Source organism: Phycodurus eques, chromosome 17 (assembly GCF_024500275.1).
Source record: "Phycodurus eques isolate BA_2022a chromosome 17, UOR_Pequ_1.1, whole genome shotgun sequence".
NCBI classification, from domain to species: domain Eukaryota; kingdom Metazoa; phylum Chordata; class Actinopteri; order Syngnathiformes; family Syngnathidae; genus Phycodurus; species Phycodurus eques.
The window spans coordinates 19,699,807-19,720,067 of record NC_084541.1 but is presented as its reverse complement, the minus strand read 5'-3'; the positions used below and the strand labels follow the sequence as shown (position 1 = coordinate 19,720,067).

Genomic DNA, 20,261 nt, shown 5'->3' with positions numbered 1-20,261 from the left:
TGGGCCGATCTGATTGGACAAAGCCTCTTGTCTCCGCTCTCTTCTGATCCCCGTTCGGAGATGTGATTGGCTGGGCTATCGTTTGGCATTGAGTGGGCGTGTCCACTGGGAGGCTTCTTGACTGCAGCACTTTCTCTTGGAAATACATTTTTCCCGACTTCACACAAGTAAGTAATCCACATTGTTATTTCCCCCCCCCCCCCCCCCCCCACCGGTGTCGAGTTCGTTGTTGAATCGAGAAGTTCAAACCAGTAGAACAGTTAATAAGTGGCAGTAATTTGCCACGCATTTTTGCGTCAGTTTTTAATGAAGCAGTTTAGTTGTAAAACTAAGACCCGATCACTTAGCTGCCTTTTTGTTCTTTGCGTCTAATTATAACAGAAGTAACGAGAGACTTGCTGTTTTTCCTGCTGAAATAGAAACATCACATACTGCATTCTTGACTTGCTCAATCGGTCTGGTAACATTGTCAGCCTAATTAGCTCAAAGTAAATTTAGTATTGTTGTATGTTATTATTGGTCAGGCAGAATTTTTGACATTGAAGAGATTTCGTGTTTAGATTCAAATTTATATCTAGCTGTATAGCTGTCTAATGTTTGGTCTATTAATGCATAGCCCCGATTGTAGACGAGCAATTTAATGTAAGTGTGTAAGAACAGTGTAGAATACTGGAGTTGGCTGCAAAAATAAAGTCGAAGTTACAAAGTCTGTAACTGTAGTTATTTAAAAAAAAAAAAAAAATGTTTTTATGATTGATGATCTCGCCACACATTACGTTTCAGGATGATCCTTTCACATCTTGTTTCTCGTGTTTTTACAGCAGACTAATAATGAGGTCAAAGAGTCAAGCACCACTTGGCAAATCGGTCCATAACACAGAGAAGGAGTTTGGAGGAACCCTCGGTGAGTCACTTCCACCTGCTCTTCCTTCACTTTTAATGCTCATGGAAACATCGTTTGGTATTTGCAATGCCATCAACGAGACACCGTACACGATATAGTACAGCAGTCCTTGAAAACTCATCCATTTATTTTCCACATCGGGTCGCAGATGAGCTGGAGTCAAAGAAATCACGCGAGTAACAGGCCAACATTCTGCCTCCGTTTAGAAAAACGCTCACTCTTCTTTTATGCAGTCGCTTTTTGATGAGAAACGAAGACAAAAAGACTTCGGATCAACGGAATATTTGGTTTTCGAAAGTCATCACCTCCAGCGTGTACAGGCTTGCATCTGTATCCTTCCTTCCCCAGGCGCCGTTTGCATTCCCATCTTTCTTCCGTTGACGGTGCTTTTTCTGATCTGCGTGAGTCGATCTCCCGACGCGGCTCTGCTCCGGTGGCCGCCGCCTTTGCCCTCGCTCGACCAACTCTGGGACCCTTTGGCTCCCGTCCTCCTGCTGAGCTGGATAGCTTTGCACGCTTTCCTTTATCTGCTGCCATTCGGAAAGGTACAAGTACATTAGACCTGCTAAGAGGTGAAGCGACAAATGAAAAAGTCATCTATTAGTCCTTTGAATGTGATGATCATAAATACAAAGTCTTGTAATCTGTTTTCTGGGCTTTGACTTTCCAAGTATTTTAATTAGTGGCCTATAAAAGGTTTCAAAATCAGACACTCGTGACTCAACTACTCAACTTGACTCAACTCTAGACATGGTATCATTCCTTTCACAGAGGCGCATTTACACGTGTTAGCCGCGATATTAACCAATGATTGTACAGTGTAATCAGATGATGTTCTTTATGTTCATTATTGGGCTTTGCAGTCGCGTAGAAATGCGCTGCGTCGTACCGAGAGGAGGAAACCGAGAGCTGCTTCGAACATTTTCTCCCTCCTTGTAGCTGAATAAGATAACTCATGGATATCTAATCATAGATTGATATCTAATAGATGGCTAATAAAAATGCTTTTCAGTAGGGTGCAGTGAATCGTAGAACTGCAAAAAACATGTTCGTCAACTTGTACCTAACGTTGGCGCTCGCGAGTAGAGAAAAAGATCATTTTTTTGGAATTTGTTAGTAACGTTCATCCTAATGTTTCTGCAGGTCTCTGAGGGAATAGTGTTGAGAGATGGAACCCGCCTCAAGTATCCCATAAACGGTACGGTTTGTTATTTTTGGCCAGCATTTGAATGTTATGCAAGGTCACGGGTTCGCTGGAGTCTATCTCTGCTGACTTTGGGCTTGAGGCTGCGTTTATCTTGGATTAGTTGCCCGTCCATCGCACATATAGACAGCCATTCGCGCTTGTGGGCAATTTTCGAGTCTTCTATGAACCTAAAATGCGTTTTGGGGATCCGGCTGAACGTAAGCACGGCGAGGCCGTGCCAACTCACGGAAAGCTCAAAAGGCAAAGAAGCTACCGTCTCATGTTTCTTGATGCATCTTTACAATTCTCCAATTCGTGCCGGTCCCGCTAGCTGATTGACATTACTACCCGTTACAGATTTTCCATTGTTCAACAACGGTGTCCAAACCGTTTCGTTGTTTGTTTCTCTCCCTCAGGCTTCCATAGCCTGTGCGTCAGTGGCGCATTGCTGGTGTTGCTTCTGATGCTCGGGGCTCCTTTGGGGCTTCTGTTCAAGCTGATGTTGCCTCTGGCAATGTGTGCAACAGGAGTCTCCTTCGTGCTCTCCGTCTGCCTCTATGTTCGTTCCTTTTGGGCTCCTCCTCACGCCCTTGCTTTGGGGGGCAACACAGGTGAGAACGACGGTTCATCATTAACAGCAAAAAGCAATCCAACTGCCGCTGTCGATGGGTTTTCACTGCACGCGTTGCACTGTGTGCTGACGAGTTCAGATGTTCTCTCGGGTGAGCGGTAGCGATGGGCGGTACGAAGCTGCTGTCGAGAGCAGCAAAATGTCCTCGTATGTAACGGTGTGGATTTGCAGCCGGGGGGCTTCAGGCGTTAGGTGAACACTCACACACAACAAGATGACCCCCCCCGACCCGGGCTGAAATCCAAGAGAAGACCGTGTTGGGATTTAACCACTGCTGGCTGAAAATCATATACGCAGTTGGTCAAAACCGTATGCTTCAGATGTGCCTTATTGTAAACATTGAATTAAACCTAACAAGAAATGCCTGCAGAGATTTATTTAACATTCAGCCAGTGATGTGAAGATATAAATCACAAGGTGATGTAAAAGTGAGATCCAATGAATCCTGCCTTTGCAAATACCAAATTGCTTTGTTTTTATTAGCAATGTCAGAAAGGTATTCATTTAACAATACATAGGTTTAGTATTGTGGTTGTAGGCAGTTTTGGGAGATGTTTCTAATATTTTCCAATATAATTCAAGCGAAGTATTCCAAATCTTTTTACGATGCAGCACCACTCTGAACCACCCAAAAACTGAACAGAGCTTGTATTGTTTCTCTTTAGATCGCGATTGTTATCGAATGTTATGGTTGTCACGTATTAATATTTGACTTCTTCTTTTTTTTTTTTTTTGCTTAGGAAATCCTGTGTATGACTTGTTTATTGGACGGGAGCTAAACCCTCGCATAGCTCACTTTGACCTGAAATATTTCTGTGAGCTCAGACCAGGTCTGATTGGCTGGGTGAGTAGAACGAAACCACTTTGTGCCACTTTTGTTATCACTATCTACATGACAAAAATAAGAGAACACTTTAAAACGTACTTTTCTTGTTCGGTATACAGTCTGTATAGTAATTGTGTGCAACCAGGTGTCCTCTGACCATTCTTTGAGATTACTGCCAACAGGTGGCAATGTTGTTCAACATTTAAAACCACTATTAAGATTTTTTTTTTTTTTTTTTGCGTTTCCACTGACTGAATCGTAATTGTATTCTCTCCCCGCTGACCTGAGGCATTTGACAGGCGAATGTTTTCAAGTATCACATCACATTTTGTCCACAAATTTCAAATAAGAATCTACGTTTGTCTAAACACCCAAGTACTGTACGTCGTTCTACCTTTTATTATGTGACGTCTATCTTAATTTCTCGCGTTAACAGTAAAAACCGAAGAGGCTTTGCGCATCTGATCGTTTTGAGTGTGTTGTGTAGGAGAGGACACAAAGACCTCCCACCCACTCTGTGTGTGGGAGACTTTGCTTGAATGTCTGACAGTATTTGTTTGTCAACATCTTTTCCTTGCCTTATCGAAATACTTTTCCCAGACTATAAAATGTGTTTATATTCACAACACAGTATATCACATCTCTAAAGTGACCAGTGAATTCGGTAAATTGATGAGATATTTGTTCCCTCTTAATTTGGCCCTTAGGTTCATATCAGACCGTAACATTGTGTCACCTACGCTGTAATGTAAAATGTCAAAAAGAAGCTTCTTGTTTTCTTCAATGAAACGCGGGAAGTCAGAAGCACATGACACAAACATAAGCGTGACATGGAACAGATGGAACATCAATATATGATATTGTTTGGTCCAGGATGCAGTTTTCTGCGACAGTCACATGCAGTTCAGCTAAACTCGGTTCAGTTGAGATGATCAGATTTATGTTGTTGGGAGAGTGCGAGTTGAAGGAGTGGAAATCTACCACCAAACTATGCGGTGATGACGGGCAATCACAAACGCGCTATTTTCACGAACGCGGGCCGCTTTGTTCCTCCTCGCCTCGAAAGGACACGAGGATGCAGACGTGAGAAAAGCGGTGACGTTCGCATGAGGTCATGCTTGCTTTCTTCTTTGGCCATTGAGCTGATAAAGATCAAGATCTTTGTGGAGTGCTCTAAAATTCTAAGTGATTTTAAATCAGTCCATAGATGAATAAATGATAAAACATGCACTTTTTGTGTGTGTTAGGAGAGTAAACCACACATTCAGTGCCCTCACGCTTTCACTCTTCACACTACTTGCAACAGATTATTAAGACTATTGCAATGGCATACGGCAGAGTCTGCACCAAGTACATAAAACACCACTGTTGTCAACAACCACGTGGTCGACTCGTACTGTATCGAGAGTTACGGTTTTTCATAGAAATTTGGAGCAGCTTCAAAATGAAAGTAGTAAAAACCTTTGTTCTTACGACTATCAACTGTAATTACAATAACTGTTTAACAATCAATGTCACTTTTTTTTTGTTTCGTTTAAACAAATAAATTTTTTGCTAGATATTTGATGTTCTAAACATGTGAAGAGCAGGATGTCTTTAACCCTAATTATTGCGCAACAGCAAATGTCTGTTGCGTGCCCAATAGCCAACAAGAAATACAGAAAATGTTGAATGTTTGCTGAACCAAGTGATGCGGAATGATGAAATACTGGAACATTAATCTGCCCCCATCATTTCCATTTCTTTCAGGTGGTCATAAACTTTGGTATGCTGATGCAAGAAGTGGAACTTCGAGGCTCCGCCTCACTTGCCATGGTCCTGGTCAACAGTTTTCAGTTGCTGTATGTGGCCGACGCTCTGTGGAATGAGGTGGGATGTCGCCCGCAAAGTGCTTCGAATATTACTTGTTGGTTTAGCCCGTTATTGTTTTCGGCCTCATCTAGTTTGTCGGTCCTAACAGGAGGCGGTTTTGACCACGATGGACATTGTGCATGACGGTTTTGGCTTTATGCTGGTTTTTGGTGACCTGACCTGGGTTCCCTTCACGTACGGCCTGCAGGCGGCCTTTCTGGTCGAGCATCCTCAAGCCCTAAGTCCGCTGGGAGTTGCAGCTATAATAACTTTAAATGGTAACCGCATTTTTATTCTCAGTTTCACAATATTCTCTATCGTCTTTTCCATTCTTAAAATAGGATTTATCCTTCTTAGGCATTGGATATTACATTTTCCGAAAGTCCAACTCACAGAAGAATCAATTCAGGAGAAACCCCACACATCCAAGTGTTGCAAGTCAGTACTAATTACTTTTTATGAATTGAATCAATCAAAAACCCTGCTTATTCGTGGAAAGAGGATTTTTCTTCTTCTTCTTCTTCTTCTTCTTCTTCTTCTTCTCCTCAGTCTGGGTTAAAAAATAATATGACATGTCAAGGGCGTCTGCCATTGAGAATGTGAAAAGGCAATTAGTCGAAGTGCTCGCGACGTTCTCATCTGCATTGGCTCGTCTCAGGGCTGGAGACCATCGCCACGGCAACAGGGAAGCGTTTGCTGGTGTCTGGTTGGTGGGGTCTCGTTCGTCATCCCAATTACTTGGGTGATCTCCTCATGGCCTTGTCTTGGTCTCTGCCGTGTGGTAAGAACGCATCATCTCACACGTGCACGTTTACATTTGACACATTCACTTCATGCCGGCTCTCCGTCCGACTGGACACCAGCTGCTATTGCTGCTCCTCCCCCATTCACAATTTACTCGACAATACACGTTGCATTACTTGTCTAAGTCATGAGCTCAAGTTAATCGGTTTAATGGTTATCTTCTGGCTCAAAAAGGAAGTTGTTTCTTTTTCAACTTTTTCTTTTTCAAAATCATTCCTATTCCTCACACCTTTGAGGAAATGATCTTTTGTACCATTCCAAAGGTGCCAACTATAATCTGGAGAAATCGAATCAACTACATTTACTACTTTGAGTATGACTGGATTGAGAAGGAGTATCAAGGATTTTGGTTTTGTCAAAATGTAAAACAAAAACAACAACAAAACATTGATTTTATAATATATATAGACAAACATACCATTTTTCCATCAGAGCCCACATAATTGACGAGTTTCGTTCCGTTAATACATTTTGCCCATCCTTACGATTCATCATGGAAGTTTCATAGTGTTGACACGTCGTCCCACTCTCAGTGATTGACCGTTTTCAGTATGACAGAGTAGAGCAGTTTGCGAGCCACATCCGTTCTCTTCCGTCCTTCTTTTCTCCGCTAAATTGTCGCTAGACGCACGGAAGGTCTGGTCTCATTGTTCCAGTCGAGATCGCATAAAAATGGAGGCTGTCAGTCCTTTGTTAGTGCTGACACACAAACGTGATGTGACTCATTGTTAAGCTGCGTTTGTAACTGAGAAGTACAAAAGTTGAGGAGAAAGACGTATGAATAAAACAATGAGGAGTGGTGGACAAAACAACCCATGACCGAACAAACTAAATTGGAAGTTGGATGGAAGACAGAAAATAAACCCCCCTTTTCTTAGTGCCAGTGTGGGAAATGATGATGTGCAGGTTCAATACAGCAGTTGACAAAAATAATGATGCTCATTCCCTCATCTCTACCGTCTGCTTCTTTTGGGTAGGATCCTCACATCTTCTGCCGTACTTCTATGTGATATATTTCACCGTCTTGCTGATTCACCGCGAGGCCCGCGACGAGAGACACTGTAGAGCCAAATATGGACTTGCATGGGACGCATACTGTCGACGTGTCCCCTACAGGATCCTCCCTTTTATTTACTGAGGACTAAGGGCCACAGGCGGACCACAAGAAAACTATTCTATGGCGCCGTCGTAACACATTTGCACACGAATGCGCCGACTGAAAGAAACTTTCGGGGGAAACGCAGTCACTTCATTAACCGATCAGCTGAGTCTGTCACATGTATTAGAATATAGGCCAAGTGGACCACCGAGTCCAAAAAGAAGCCTCCCTTGCTGTGGTTTGCTTTTCTTTTTGTGAACATATTTGGTCTAGCTCTGATCAAAATGATGTTCTCTCAGCATTCATGCTAACGCTGTAGCGGGCTCCCATTGTTGACAAACAGATTTCTATTTCCTTCATTTCTAGTTTAGAACCTCAAAACAGCGTCTGCGAGCAAACCACCAGTGGAGCGCGAATGTCCGAGAGAACAAAAAGTCATAAGCATTTGTTAAACCGTGAACGTATCCTTACTGAAACCCTTTTTCTATTTACAGACATCTGCATTCGGTTCAAAACAATCGATTCAATTTGCCCTCGTTGATTGCAAATATGATTTCTGTCACACGCAGCGAGTCGTGCAAATGGAGGTGAGTGAGAGTGCGCTCTGTTGATGGGCACCTTCATTTCTCACCTCCCTGCACCCACTTAAGTACACTTTGCCTCTTGCTTCGCCCACACCGCACTCAAGCTATTTTTTGCCTTGTTTTTCATCTGCAAAGTGCTAATGACAAACATGCTTGGTGGTTGTAGAAATGGTTCATAAAGTAGAACACGTGCATGAGTGTGCACATGCTCAATGCACTACAGTATAGTGACAGCAAACACTTTTTTTGCAGAGCCTTTGCTATATAATATTATTCACATTTGGAAACAGCAGATTCAGACTCACACTTGAATTTGCTATAAACAGTACGTTTTCAGTTTATTGTGTGTCGAGTTGATCGAAATGACGAGTGAAAAGCATGATATTCCTTTGTTGGTGAAAACTCACTTTCTTTTCATAATCAATATTTAATTATTGTCATTGGCGTTTTTGTTCAGTCACAATTTAAATATACCAAAGTACAGTTGGATCTTATGTTTTATGTCTGCAGAGCCCGAATAACATGCAATGTCCTACAGTGCCTTGTGTAATGATGAATTAGCGATTCACTGTGCGCGCGCGCGCCCATGTGTATGCCAGTCTTACCGTTTCAAGCCCTGCAGTTGTAGCCAGTTTCCATGGCGACATGTCTGTGAGCGCACAGACGTAGGAAGAGAGGGGAAAGGCGTTGAGACAGTTATGCCAGAGCGGAGGGTGATGAAAAAGGAAGAGCCCCGGATGACGAGTGTGAAACAGTGGGAAAAACATGTGCATATATATATATATATATATATATACATATATATATGCACACACATACATACACACACACTGCCAGACGTGAGGTGAAGGTGATCTTGAATTGTATATTTTCTGTGTATTGAGTGAAAGGGGTGTGAGTCAACAGGAATGTATAATATCATTTTGTTTCCATGGTGACAGTGGAGAATGATATGTCCTTTTCACTCAGAAGAAAATAGCAGCTCGGTGCCTCATTGCTGTTTTGATTTCTGTCCAACCACTATTGTGGCATGAAGCATTTTATGTCATAATAGACACAAATTAAGTTTACACAGCAAAGCTTTTTTTATTTATTTATTATTATTATTTTAAGTATGGAAATGATAGGGAATCAACATTAATCATATCTTGCTGTGTTTAACTTAAGGATCAGGTCCCCACAGTGCATTATAAAATTAACCCATAAGGCAGTCACTGTATTACTGTAATTGAAAACGAAATCTTTAAAAAGAAAAAAGTTTATTGAATTGAGTTTATTTCAAGACCCAAACTTCAGACTTGAACCTTTTTTCTTTAATTTCTAAGTTTGTCAACTATGAAACCTGACTTTGTCATGCAGATGAGCTCTTGTCACACGACCTGGATTAACAATACAATTCATTTGGAATATATGTATATGAAATGTGGCTGCGTGCCTGTCCTTCCCTCACATGTACTGCAAAGGCTGCGCACATGGGCTCGAAAAGACAGGAAATAAGCGAGTTTTGGGGAGTGTATTAATTTTATTAGAATACATATGAATTGCTTGTTTATGAACTGTACATCAGAGTGTAACCTGATTGATCCAATGTTGTCCACCAAACTGGCTATATATTATACAGTGATCAGAAATGTATAAAAGATGGTTTCAAATGGATATGCTTGAAATGCCTAAAACATTTGTTTTGTGATTACATACATAACTGTAGATACATAGAGACAGCCAACCAAATTGTATTTCTCCGTCTGTCCTTGGGTGCTTGGTTTCGATTGTCCTCACTTCATTCGAAGTAAAGTGACTCACTGGACACAATCATTAAGTACGCCTGCACAACAACACAATTTCCCTTCATCTTACCATGATCGCGTCAAAACAGAATATTAATATGTTGGTTTTGATAAACCTCTGGCATTGAAAATGATCCTCAATATTGTGGCCGAGATGATTTTATGTTTGTGTCTTTGGGGTGGGGGCGGGCTGTGTCAAACGCGAACCGCGGTCACATTCTGGGACAACTCGGGTTGAGCTGCAGGCTGGCTCCAGACGTCGTCGACGTTCCAAAAATCCAAATTGACGAGAGCAAGAAGATCCCATACGTTCTGGACTAAAATAGCTGAAACTTTCTGCAAATCGATCAGAACTTTTTGTTTTATTTTCCTTTCTGGTTTCTAGTTTCTTTCTATTCCTTTAGAAATTTTTGTGATGTATATGTATTCCTTTCCTTGTGTCATTATTTAATTCACTTCATTCGATTTAATGAACTTATTGTTATTCCCATGGAAGGTTTCCAGCTGAAAAGATTTTCATTTCTCAAGTTAGCGCTATTCTCTCACTGGATGAGCAGCGGCGACACAGAAATATTATTGCAATCATGACACCGAAAGAGGATGTCAGAACAACACATGTAAACAATATATGTCATCAAGTATGTTATATATGAAAATGCTTCTTGTCTCATTACTGTATTGTAAACACCTTCATTTCACTTTAACCCGCATAGATTTTACAAGCATTTTGTACAGCTCGTATGGCTCTTTGTTTATTATCAGTTTTACTGTATATTAGCTCATAGTATGAGATTAGTATGAACAACAAAAACATTTGCAGTATACCGTACATCAACAAGAACATTCTGTCTGCATTCTTGGACTACGTTCTGTAATATGTCAACTAAATTATTTAAAAAAAATTTTTTTTTAAATATAATCTCCAAAGCATCTAAAACATCGTAATGGAAATGTGGAGTCAATAAGAATAAAATCAGTAAATCAAATGATTGTTGTAGATGGTAACATAGCCGATGTTTATCTGGATTATTTGCAAATGACTTAATTTATTCCAGTTTTAGGCTTTAATCCTAGTATTGCTGTCCATTCAAAATGTGGTTTTCAAACACTTTTACACAAAATATATGTTTAACATTGTGGTGTGAATGTTTACTGTGATTTTGATAAATGTTCCCAATATTTTCCACAGGCTGCAGTACTCATGACACGTTTTCCTAAGTAGCAACACCAGACATGTTATCAACACTTATTAATTAATTACACATTTTTACCAGGCTCCTAAATTTCAGAAATTCCTACTGCTGTTCAAATCACAATGGAATCGTCACTTATCGACAAATAAGTCCGACTAATGAACACGTGAGAGCAAGAGCAGACGAGCAAAGGCTTGGCCATCAAGCAGCAATGACTTCGTGTTTCTGACTGTGTTATCGAAATGAGCGAACTGACTCGTTACGTATCGAAAATCATCATCGTCACTGAGTCGCTGTCACTCGTGTCCCGCTCAATTGTTACACACACATTAACACTGTCGTCAAACCTTTTACATTGCTAGTTACTTTTTAATTGCTTGTCATACATGAAATGACACTGTGCTAAAACAGCTAGCATTGATGCTAATACGTAAACTTAACTGGAAATAAGGCAGTTTCTGTACACTACAAAAAATGTTGTTTTTCTTTATTTTTATTTTGTTAAGTTTGCTTTGTTCATCTTTTTAAGAAAAGCATTGGACCAAGAGTCGGTATTTCTTGAAGAAAGTGAAAACCGAGACACAGCATGTCGCCTTCGCATTGAAGTGAGAATGGAGAGTATTTCGCAAGCGTCTTCATTGCTTTTCACCGAATCCACGTTTTTCATATACAATTTTTTTGGCGTTGAATCTGTGGCGGGGAAATTGAAATGTTCGAATTGTTATTTTTACAGTGTGAGTATGACCTCGATGACCCTGAAGGCCAAAGCTTTACCTCCATCGTGATTGAAAGTGGCTGTGCACGCACCAATCTGTTACGTCCCTGCCTGCATTTCTACAGTGATTTTTTTTTTTTTTTTTTTTTTTTTGTTCTTCTCCATTTTCCAATTAAGTGCACCCACAACACAGCAGAAAAACAATGGTTGAATATTAGATGTGTCTATCAAAGTACAGAAAAAGACCAAAGAGACGACAGACAAATTATTTGTGTTCCAGCCCATGTTGAATGTTTGGGGAGTCACAGTGAATAAAGAGACTGGATCAGTTAAGAGCAGCGTGGGATTACTCCAGCCCTTCAGAGTCCTTGTCAAGATTTGTAACGAGGCGTAAAAGGCAACACAAACACCTTTTCCACCATCAGCTTCACTTCCGTCCTCCGTTCATACCTTTGTCCATCCGTCTCACTGCGGTGTTTGTAAGAAAGCGATAAAAATGGATCGGACGCAACAGCTTTACATTCACAATGGCACTCAGATTGTTGTTGTTGTTGTTTTTTTCAGTTTCATCTTCCAAGGTGGCATTGTGGGAAAGCCAAATCACTGGTGGAAAGGTTACATGGGCAGGACGAGCTGATGTCGTCGTTCTTTCCTTGTCGATGTGATTCTGTGTCGATCTCGGCATGAGAATCTGTTAGAAGCTCACCAGGGCGTAGACCATGCTTGATCAACAAATAGATCATATGACAAAGACGAAGAAACACAAAGAGACGGTTAATATCCTTTGTTTTGTTTTTTTAAGTCCTGAATCTAAGGCTGCAGGTACACTGTGTAGTTCAAGTGGGACAATCCCAGTTTTCTTTTTCCATTTATCCCTGTTCGGAACGACGTCCGTCACGCCAGTTGCATAGCAACCCCGCTTCTTTGGACCCGTTGCGTGAGTCTCTTCCGCCAATGCTGTACATTTTCAAATGCGCAGATGGGCCAGGTTACGCAAATGCAGACGAAATGGTAGCAAAGCGGATGAGGGGAAGTGGGAACGGGACGCTGTCGGACACCAGGGACTCATTGCGACTTCAATTCTTCTTATTTTGTCAAAAATCTGTGGTCCCCAAAGTATTGTGGCCAGGGTGACCGTCTCCCACACACCAACTATCCCTCCCCTGCCAATGCATCATGGGATTTGTACCGTGGACCAGATATCCCGAGATCCGGGTCCAGGTTCGGTCATTAGGCCAGGCCTGGGAGCATGTGCAAAGAGCTGAGGTGACACTTGTGAACCTGTCTTCGATTTCCAGTGCTCATACCAGACGCGAAGACTGGGCTGGGAGCAATGTCTAAAAATACCCGAATTTTCATCTTTAACCAGGACACTCTGAATCCAGAGACATGTTCTTCTCCTAGGCCAACAACAAGGGCACCCGTTGCTTTTGCATCACAGCAGAATCGTTTCAAGTCAAGGTCATTGCATCGCTCTTCACCGAAATCACTCACATGCACACCGATGGACAATTTAGACTCGAGTCTTCAGTTGTTTTTGGAATGTGCGAGAACGCTGGAGTACGCTTGAAAAAATAAAAAATTTAAAAATGGGGAGAATGTGCAAACTCCATGCAGGAAACTCCAAAGCTGAGATTTGAACCCCAAACCTCTGAACTGTGAGGCCGATGTGCTAACGTCTATTTCACTGTGCTGCTTTCATGTAAATAGACAGTAAATAAATTTAAAAAAAATAAAATAATAATAATAATAATTAACACCAGCAGCATAAATGCAGCCTTGGAGCATTGAAAGGGTTACAGAGTTAAAAGTACCTGTAGAGATAATAGAAGAAAGAGAGCAGATAGAAGCCCAGCTTACACCACGACTCCTTCTGGCAGTAGTTGAGGATGTCAGCGTTCATCACACTTACAGGATCGTACATGACCTCTGACCCATCGGCCGGTCGATGGAAAAACCTGGGAAGAAGAGAGACGGCGGGCGTGTTATACTGCCGCCTCTGGATAAGACATCCGCTCGGGGACCGTGCGTGTCGTACCTCCACAGGTGGTAGAAGAGAAGCGGGATATTTAGGCCAAGCGTCACCCACTCGCCAGCACACATGAACATTAGGCAAAAGAGCCCATGGATGGAATACTCGGGTACCACCAACTAAACACAACACACACGGGAAGCCACACTTTATTTATTTACCATTATGAAAACAACGAGACAGTCTGCATGACTCAGTAGTGCGGTAGAATTTTCTACGTCTGTTTCGTGTAAAATGTAATCATTTCGAGTTGTGTTTGTTGAGCATCCACGAACAGCTCAAAATTCAATTGTTCCGATTTGGAATGATGCAAATCCAATTGTTCTTGTCTAGATGCTGACTTCCATTTGTGTTTGCCAGATGGTATTCTGTGGCTTTAGCAATGCCGTTTTTGTTGTATTTTTATTTATTTATTTATTTTTTTAATTGTAGTTGGCGCTCCAAACAACAACGTGCCGAAACAAGAGCCATTAAAAAGCTCCACATCTAACAGAACTGTGATTACTGCCTGCTACCAGAAGGGAGCATATTGAACGTGTTCCTACATATCAGGTACGTACAATAATGCCATTTATAATTACTCATTTGCTCGTATAAAATGGACTTGCCTTGCCCAAAGCTCTTGAATTGGATTTTTATGACGATCGAAATGGCTTCCTCTGTGCGGCAGCTGTGCCAGATGTTTTTGGGGTTTTTTTTTTTCTTTTTTTTTTTCTCCCTTCTGTAAAATGTGAAGAAAAATCCCCACATGCGTATGTAAGAGTTATGAATCATTGTGTGGGTGTGGAGCGAAGCAGCGAAGGTGGCTCCACGTGAAATGGAGAGTGTGTCGTGGCGCTCCCAATGGCGGGCGAGACAAACGAGGCCCCCCCCCCCCCCACTCCCCGGTGTCATTATCTAGCCGCGGCAGGTGAAAAGCTGAAATGACTCACTCTGCGGAGAAGGTTGCAGATCCGCTCGATATTGAGAATCCTTTCCCTCTGTGGATTGGACATAAATACAAAGACAGTCTCCTTTTACATTTCTACATTCATTTGTTTTGACTTTCTATGCTTTATGTGGTAGCCCAATGTTTTAGGGTTAAAGACATTCAAACACACTTGTACTGTAATTTAAAGCAGAAATGATGCATCTTTCTTTTTCTGTTGGTCGAATGTTTTCATTTTGTTTTATGGCAGTGTTGTCAAATGGTAGGAATCCGATAATACTCGGACTGTACGATTCCTTGTACGAGCTGCTGGCAACAGGTGTAGAAGCGGTGGAGGCCACTGGAATTAAAAGAAGGTTTTGTGGTCTCGCTAGCGCTGATGGTTTTCAGGATGGAGAATTTGGAAGAGCACCACAAGCGAAAAAAATGAAGTTTGAAGTGATGGAATTGGAAGTGTTAGTGGAAGACGAACAAACCTATTACAGAGTAAAGAAATCTATCGTTCCAATCATTTTTGGGAAAACAGCAACTGCATAAAAGTCATTGCTTTATTATGATTTCACTCGACCCAAGCGCGTGTGAATCGAATGCGTCTGCCCAATGCAGAGATGAAAGGAGTTTTGTTATGGGCGATAAGGCAGGACTCCTTCTTGTGACCTGGTCCAAGTCAGCCCTTAGATCATTCAGAAGCTCCAAAATTGCATTTCTCTAAAGACTATATATCATGATCATTTTTGTCTTTGGCACCAAAGTGTGTGCCGGTTTGCAGCTGCCTTTTAGAGGAAGTATTTGAATAATAATAATAATAATAATAATAATAATAGGTAATAATTCTGCCACTAACTTGTACTTTTTTCGAGAACAAAAATATCATTTTTTTAGTCCTGTGCCACTCTTTTCTCTCGCTATGTACTGCTTGTCTTTGTTTGCGATCGCTGCAGTTTATTTTTCTCCGGCCATTGTCATGAAGGGCTTCCCTTGGCTGTGAACTTCATCGATTTTGCAATTGACCAGCAGCATCACAGACACGGCGGCGTCACGTCCGACGCCGTTCTAGACGTTCGCTTGGCGGTACGTCGCGCAGCTTATACTAGTTGCGCTCTTTTTAAAGATGAAACCAGCATACTGGTGTGAAAGATATTCACCTTGATTCATACGTTCACGATACTGTACATTCAGTTTTTTCATAATTAGTTTTTGTGTGGTAGTTGCGGATGTGTACTGTGTGTGTGTGTGTGTGCGCGCATGGCTGGCGCGCCTCCACACTCCCTCAGCCTGATTTCACAGTTTCCTCTCCCACTCCTCTTCACTCTCACTTTGCAGCTTCACATTGTTGCTAGAACATTCGCTAACAATCTCACAATTGATGACAACTTGCAACGTGTAGAATAGCAGTCATCACTGTTTTCAAATGCATCATTATTTCCCTTCGTTGGGTGGAAATTGCCAATTGGGACTCCAGTTTAAACGTTCCTTTCATAGTTTCTGAACTTGTGATCTCATTGTGTTAATAGTGGCCCCATTTGCGTGCATTCATTTCATTCAGTGAACTTGTGAGCCAAAGTCGTTGTTGAAGGTTGATGAGTCAAATCTGCATACAAATGAGAGTTCAATCCACAATGTTTAGTACCGCTGTGTTTGACTTGCAATCACTGGGAAGGCGACAACAAACATTTGATGAGCGTTCTGAATTAAACCAAGCATTTTAGGAGTTGCGATAAGTCTGAATCACTCAGATGACATACGAGGAACTGTGACGCGAAAATATCCTTCGAACAATGTTTCCGACACTTCGAGGTCGCTTTTCCTGTGTGCGCATGCGTCAGGCGTCTCTTACCGCTCTGGTGGGATTGCTTTGGTCGATGGGGTTTTTGAAGTCTGTGCGCAGTTCATCAAACGCAATAATCTGGAGAGAAAGAAAAATCAAAAATACAGCATGCATGTGAACCTTTAGACTGTAGCACTGAACACATGCAGACGCTGTCAGTTTGTGGTCATCGCTTCTACATGACGGCAACAGTTTGTTAACAGTTTATTTGACTTCATTTGCTTTACATTGAAACCCTGAATTAGATTTCAAGGAAACAAATGTTAACGTCAGAAGCCCTTGTGTCTCGCTAACGAAATGCAACTCGTAATGTCCCGACTAAAAGTCTAAATTGAAACCCAACGGTTACAAATGTAAATTGGATGCAAAAACTAAAATGCTGAGCCTTTTTCTTGTTTCACTTTCTGAAGGCATAACTTATTTTGCCACATTCAATCTCTTTCTCAATGCATGAGCAATCCACATTTTTGAAAAAAAACACTAACAAATTCTGCCTTTACACAGATGATACTCGTTTTGAAGAGGGGTACTTATGTTACGATATTACGTTAAACTAAATGTTTATGACACAGATTTCTAAACTTTTTTTTATGAGGCAAAATATTGGAAACCCCACTAAGAGCGCACTTCACTGCAAGCTACAACCGATTCCACAAATTATGTTTGGGTGGAAATTTGAGACGACTGTCATTATCCCTTTGTAATAATAATAATCATCGCAATAGCACTTTTATTCCAACCGGCTCCATCATGAATCACCTTTAATGCAAAGGTCTCCTGGCTGTGCACCCTCAAAAATGTACAGATAGCTTGCAAAGTCAGCGTCTCCGTGCTGCCGGTTATTTGCTGGGAGTTCATGTGACTCTCCTCATCGTTTTTTCCACACGTGTAAACAGATACAGTTTCCATAGCAACAGGGCAAAGCCCTCAGTGGGTTCCACGGTTACTATCGGAGTGAGCAAATGATCTGATTGGCCGCGGGCCCAATTCAATTGGGATATTCTCGCTAGCTGGGGAGATGGTGGGGGCGTGGATCAGAATCATAGTTTGCGGAGCCTTTCAATCACATGCTCGAACGGCAAGCCGGTCATCGGCCGGTCGTCATTTTGCGCTTTCTCGCGCAGACACGCTGACCGACTCACATGTAGTGGCACTGTTCGGTCGGTCGCTAGGTTAGTCATTTGCAGTCTCATACTTTGAAGTTGAACGTTGTTCGGTGTCACCGATGGCGTAGCGGTACACTCGCCTGCCGTCGGTGCGGGCAGCGTGGGTTCAGTTCCCCCTCGGTGCCGGTGTGAACGTGGTTGTCCGCGTCTATATGTGCCCTGCGACTGACTGGCGACCGGTTCAGGGTGCGTTCCGCCTTTCGCCCGAAGTCAGCTGGGATAGGCACCGGCGCCCCGTGACCCTAACCGGGATAAGCGGCGTTGAAGACGGATGTTATTTTGTCCTTGTGTGCAGCGTGGAGCTTCGGTGTTTGTCAAGTCGCTGCGGATTTCTCTGGTGACGCCTGTGCAAATTTGACTGAAAAATGCTGCCCATTCATAGCAGCCGGGCAATGAGATGAGTGCTTTGCTTCCTCCCTGAATCCATTATGTGCAGTTTGCTGTGGTGCGAACGCCTTGTTTGTTGTCAACATACACGCTCAGGAGCACGGATGGAGCCACAGAAAAGGTATAAATAAGTCTGTCCTGGTGAGAATTTAAGTCGAACTTTGGCACAAAAACTATCAGTCGCTTCAAGATTACCTACATTTAGTTTGGTGTCAAACATGAACAATACATGAGATTGCAACATGCACCAAAAATGATAACACTCTTCAATCTTGAGGAAGTTATGGCATTTTATCATGTATAATTCATATTTGGATTGTTCTTTCATTTTTTAAAGTGAAAAAAAAAAAAAAAAAAAAAAAGTGTTGCAAGACTAAGAGGTTGTGTGAGGGATTATGACAAATATTTTGAGGACACAGTCAATATATTTTCCCTGGATGTTAAAGCTCATCCAGCTCAGAAAAAAAAAAAACTTAATACGGTGGTTGCTTATCATTTTTCTGCTTAATTTCTCTGAGATTACACACACACACACACACACACACACACACACTTTCAGTGCTTCAGGAACTCCAAATTGAGGCATCTTCTCTATTCTGGTGTTTGAACAAGATCAATGTTTCATGTGAGGAATTCCACCGGGCATTTCAAAGCACCTGGCAGTGCCATACGTGTGCAGTCACTTGACACTGAGCCTGTGTTCAGCTGCCAACTGCCATCACGACTTACATTTATCCCTGCCGTGCGACGTACGTACAGTACGTACGCACCTGGCCACTTCCGGAGAAGGTGCCCGCGCCGTGTTCTTGCGACTGTTGTGCCAGCGCGTGCGGGTGGATGTGTTCGTCTCGCTCGAGCGGGGCTCACGGCTTTGCCGGCCAGCCCGCCCGGCGCGAATGCGCTTTCGAGTGTACGGTGCTGCACTCACCTGCCAGATGACAAAGAAGATGAGGGCGGCGCACAGCACCAAGGTGAGCATGTAGCAGAAGGCCGCGAAGGTGAACGCCATGGCAGTGCCAGCCAGCCTGACGAGACGGGACGAGAGAGAGAAAGGGAAAGCCCCTTTGTCTCGCTCTCTCTGGGTCTGTGGCTCCCTGCAGCCTTCTCCTCTCAGGAGAGATTTGTGTTGAGCCCCTCACGTAGGTCAAGCGCTCAGTTTCGGCTACAATCGATAATAAGTTACAGTTGCAGTGCCTGCACTCATTCTCAGACTTCTGTTGAGAAACTCTTTCGAGTTTGGATGAACAATAAAGGAACGGACTGCCTGATACTCCCGAATCACTTGAACTGTCTTCCCACCGAACGACAAAGTGTCTCCGAGAGACACGACGACAGCCGAAGCACAGGATTCTTGTTGAGAAGGATTGTCACGTGGCACTTGAGCACTTTGTCTTTTATGGCTTTCAGTCCAACTGTTGCTCCCGAGCATTTGCTCCTAATCGCGTCGGCCCAACTGTTGCCAGTGTTTACACAAACAGTCGCTTGATGCGTAAATGGCGGCGAGTCCGTTCATGGATCATTGCGAGGCATGCACAAATGAGGAGTTTCAGCCTGCGATCACTCGAACCAAATTGCAAATCATGTCGGCGTCACGCGTCTAAGTCGTCATGTACAGTAGAAGACAGCTAGCACGAACTAACGTTTGGACTGAAATTAATATTGAGCCGAGAATACCTGCGTCTGGCTGGCGACGTGTCTGCCGCAGAACAGAACGTTCCGCTCGGTCCGCGTCTCGGTCAATTTGGGTCGGCGGCATGTCAGAACTGCGTGCCGGGCATCCCTTCCTCGCATGCCTAAACCGTCTCCATACACGGACACTCAAAGGAAGCTCGCCTGTCGGGTTAAATTCTTAAGTGACACGTAAACAAGAGAACGCATCTGTGCCCATTTGGAGTTGAAAAATTCAATTGCCCACATCAGGCGTCTTAAATGATTTGGTCCCCCCTTTGTTCTCCCTGTGCTCTGTCTGTTTTAAGATCTATGGTAGAAAGCAGCAACGGAGGCCGTTTCCGTCTTTTCTGACACGACTGCCCGTCTGCTTTCTTTGCCTGGAAGAGATGAATTTCTATCATGCTCAATATTGGAAGGCTCAGCCAATCGCATCACCCCATTTTCCCTCCCGCTCTTATTCTCTCTCTCTCTCTCTCTCTCTCGCTCTCTCTCTCGCTCTCTCGTTCAGTCTTCCTCTCTCACCCATTTCTACATTTCCATAATCGCCTGGTCCCCGGACACCGATGAGGGGGCAGGGCAAGCAGAAAATGTTGTTCCCTTTTGTCTGCATCTCTTTTCTTGCTCTCCACCAATGACTTGAATCCACCGCTTGCGCCAGTCCGCAGTCAT

At 42.8% G+C, this 20,261-nt stretch overlaps 2 protein-coding genes across 2 annotated transcripts; one reads left to right on the top strand and one right to left on the bottom strand.

Moving 5' to 3' along the window:
- Positions 1-119: 119 nt before the first annotated feature.
- Positions 120-10,410, top strand: tm7sf2 (transmembrane 7 superfamily member 2). The gene is made up of 11 exons (XM_061702280.1): positions 120-167; positions 822-904; positions 1,253-1,449; positions 2,048-2,102; positions 2,507-2,701; positions 3,462-3,565; positions 5,297-5,416; positions 5,508-5,676; positions 5,756-5,836; positions 6,057-6,179; positions 7,180-10,410. The coding sequence occupies exons 2-11, from the start codon at positions 832-834 to the stop codon at positions 7,338-7,340; spliced, it is 1,278 nt and encodes a 425-aa protein (XP_061558264.1). The 5' UTR covers positions 120-167; positions 822-831; the 3' UTR covers positions 7,341-10,410.
- On the bottom strand, positions 10,031-19,943 carry cnih2 (cornichon family AMPA receptor auxiliary protein 2). The gene is made up of 6 exons (XM_061702281.1): positions 18,850-19,943; positions 16,378-16,446; positions 14,545-14,592; positions 13,619-13,731; positions 13,395-13,538; positions 10,031-12,302 (listed from the first exon to the last, which is right to left on the bottom strand). Exons 1-6 carry the CDS (start codon positions 18,928-18,930, stop codon positions 12,275-12,277), a joined length of 483 nt encoding a protein of 160 aa, XP_061558265.1. The 5' UTR covers positions 18,931-19,943; the 3' UTR covers positions 10,031-12,274.
- Between the last annotated feature and the right edge of the window lie 318 nt (positions 19,944-20,261).

What these genes read in the sequence shown, in the direction of transcription:
- cnih2 (XM_061702281.1), bottom strand. Translation starts at nt 18,930, where the DNA reads ATGGCGTTCACCTTCGCGGCCTTCTGCTACATGCTCACCTTGGTGCTG. An exon ending in TCTTCTTTGTCATCTGGCAG is followed by an intron (nt 16,447 to 18,849) that starts GTGAGTGCAGCA and finishes CTTTCTCTCCAG; the next exon opens with ATTATTGCGTTTGATGAACT. An exon ending in AAAGCAATCCCACCAGAGCG is followed by an intron (nt 14,593 to 16,377) that starts GTAAGAGACGCC and finishes TCCAATCCACAG; the next exon opens with AGGGAAAGGATTCTCAATAT.
- tm7sf2 (XM_061702280.1), top strand. Translation starts at nt 832, where the DNA reads ATGAGGTCAAAGAGTCAAGCACCACTTGGCAAATCGGTCCATAACACA. An exon ending in GACCAGGTCTGATTGGCTGG is followed by an intron (nt 3,566 to 5,296) that starts GTGAGTAGAACG and finishes CATTTCTTTCAG; the next exon opens with GTGGTCATAAACTTTGGTAT. An exon ending in AGCTATAATAACTTTAAATG is followed by an intron (nt 5,677 to 5,755) that starts GTAACCGCATTT and finishes TATCCTTCTTAG; the next exon opens with GCATTGGATATTACATTTTC.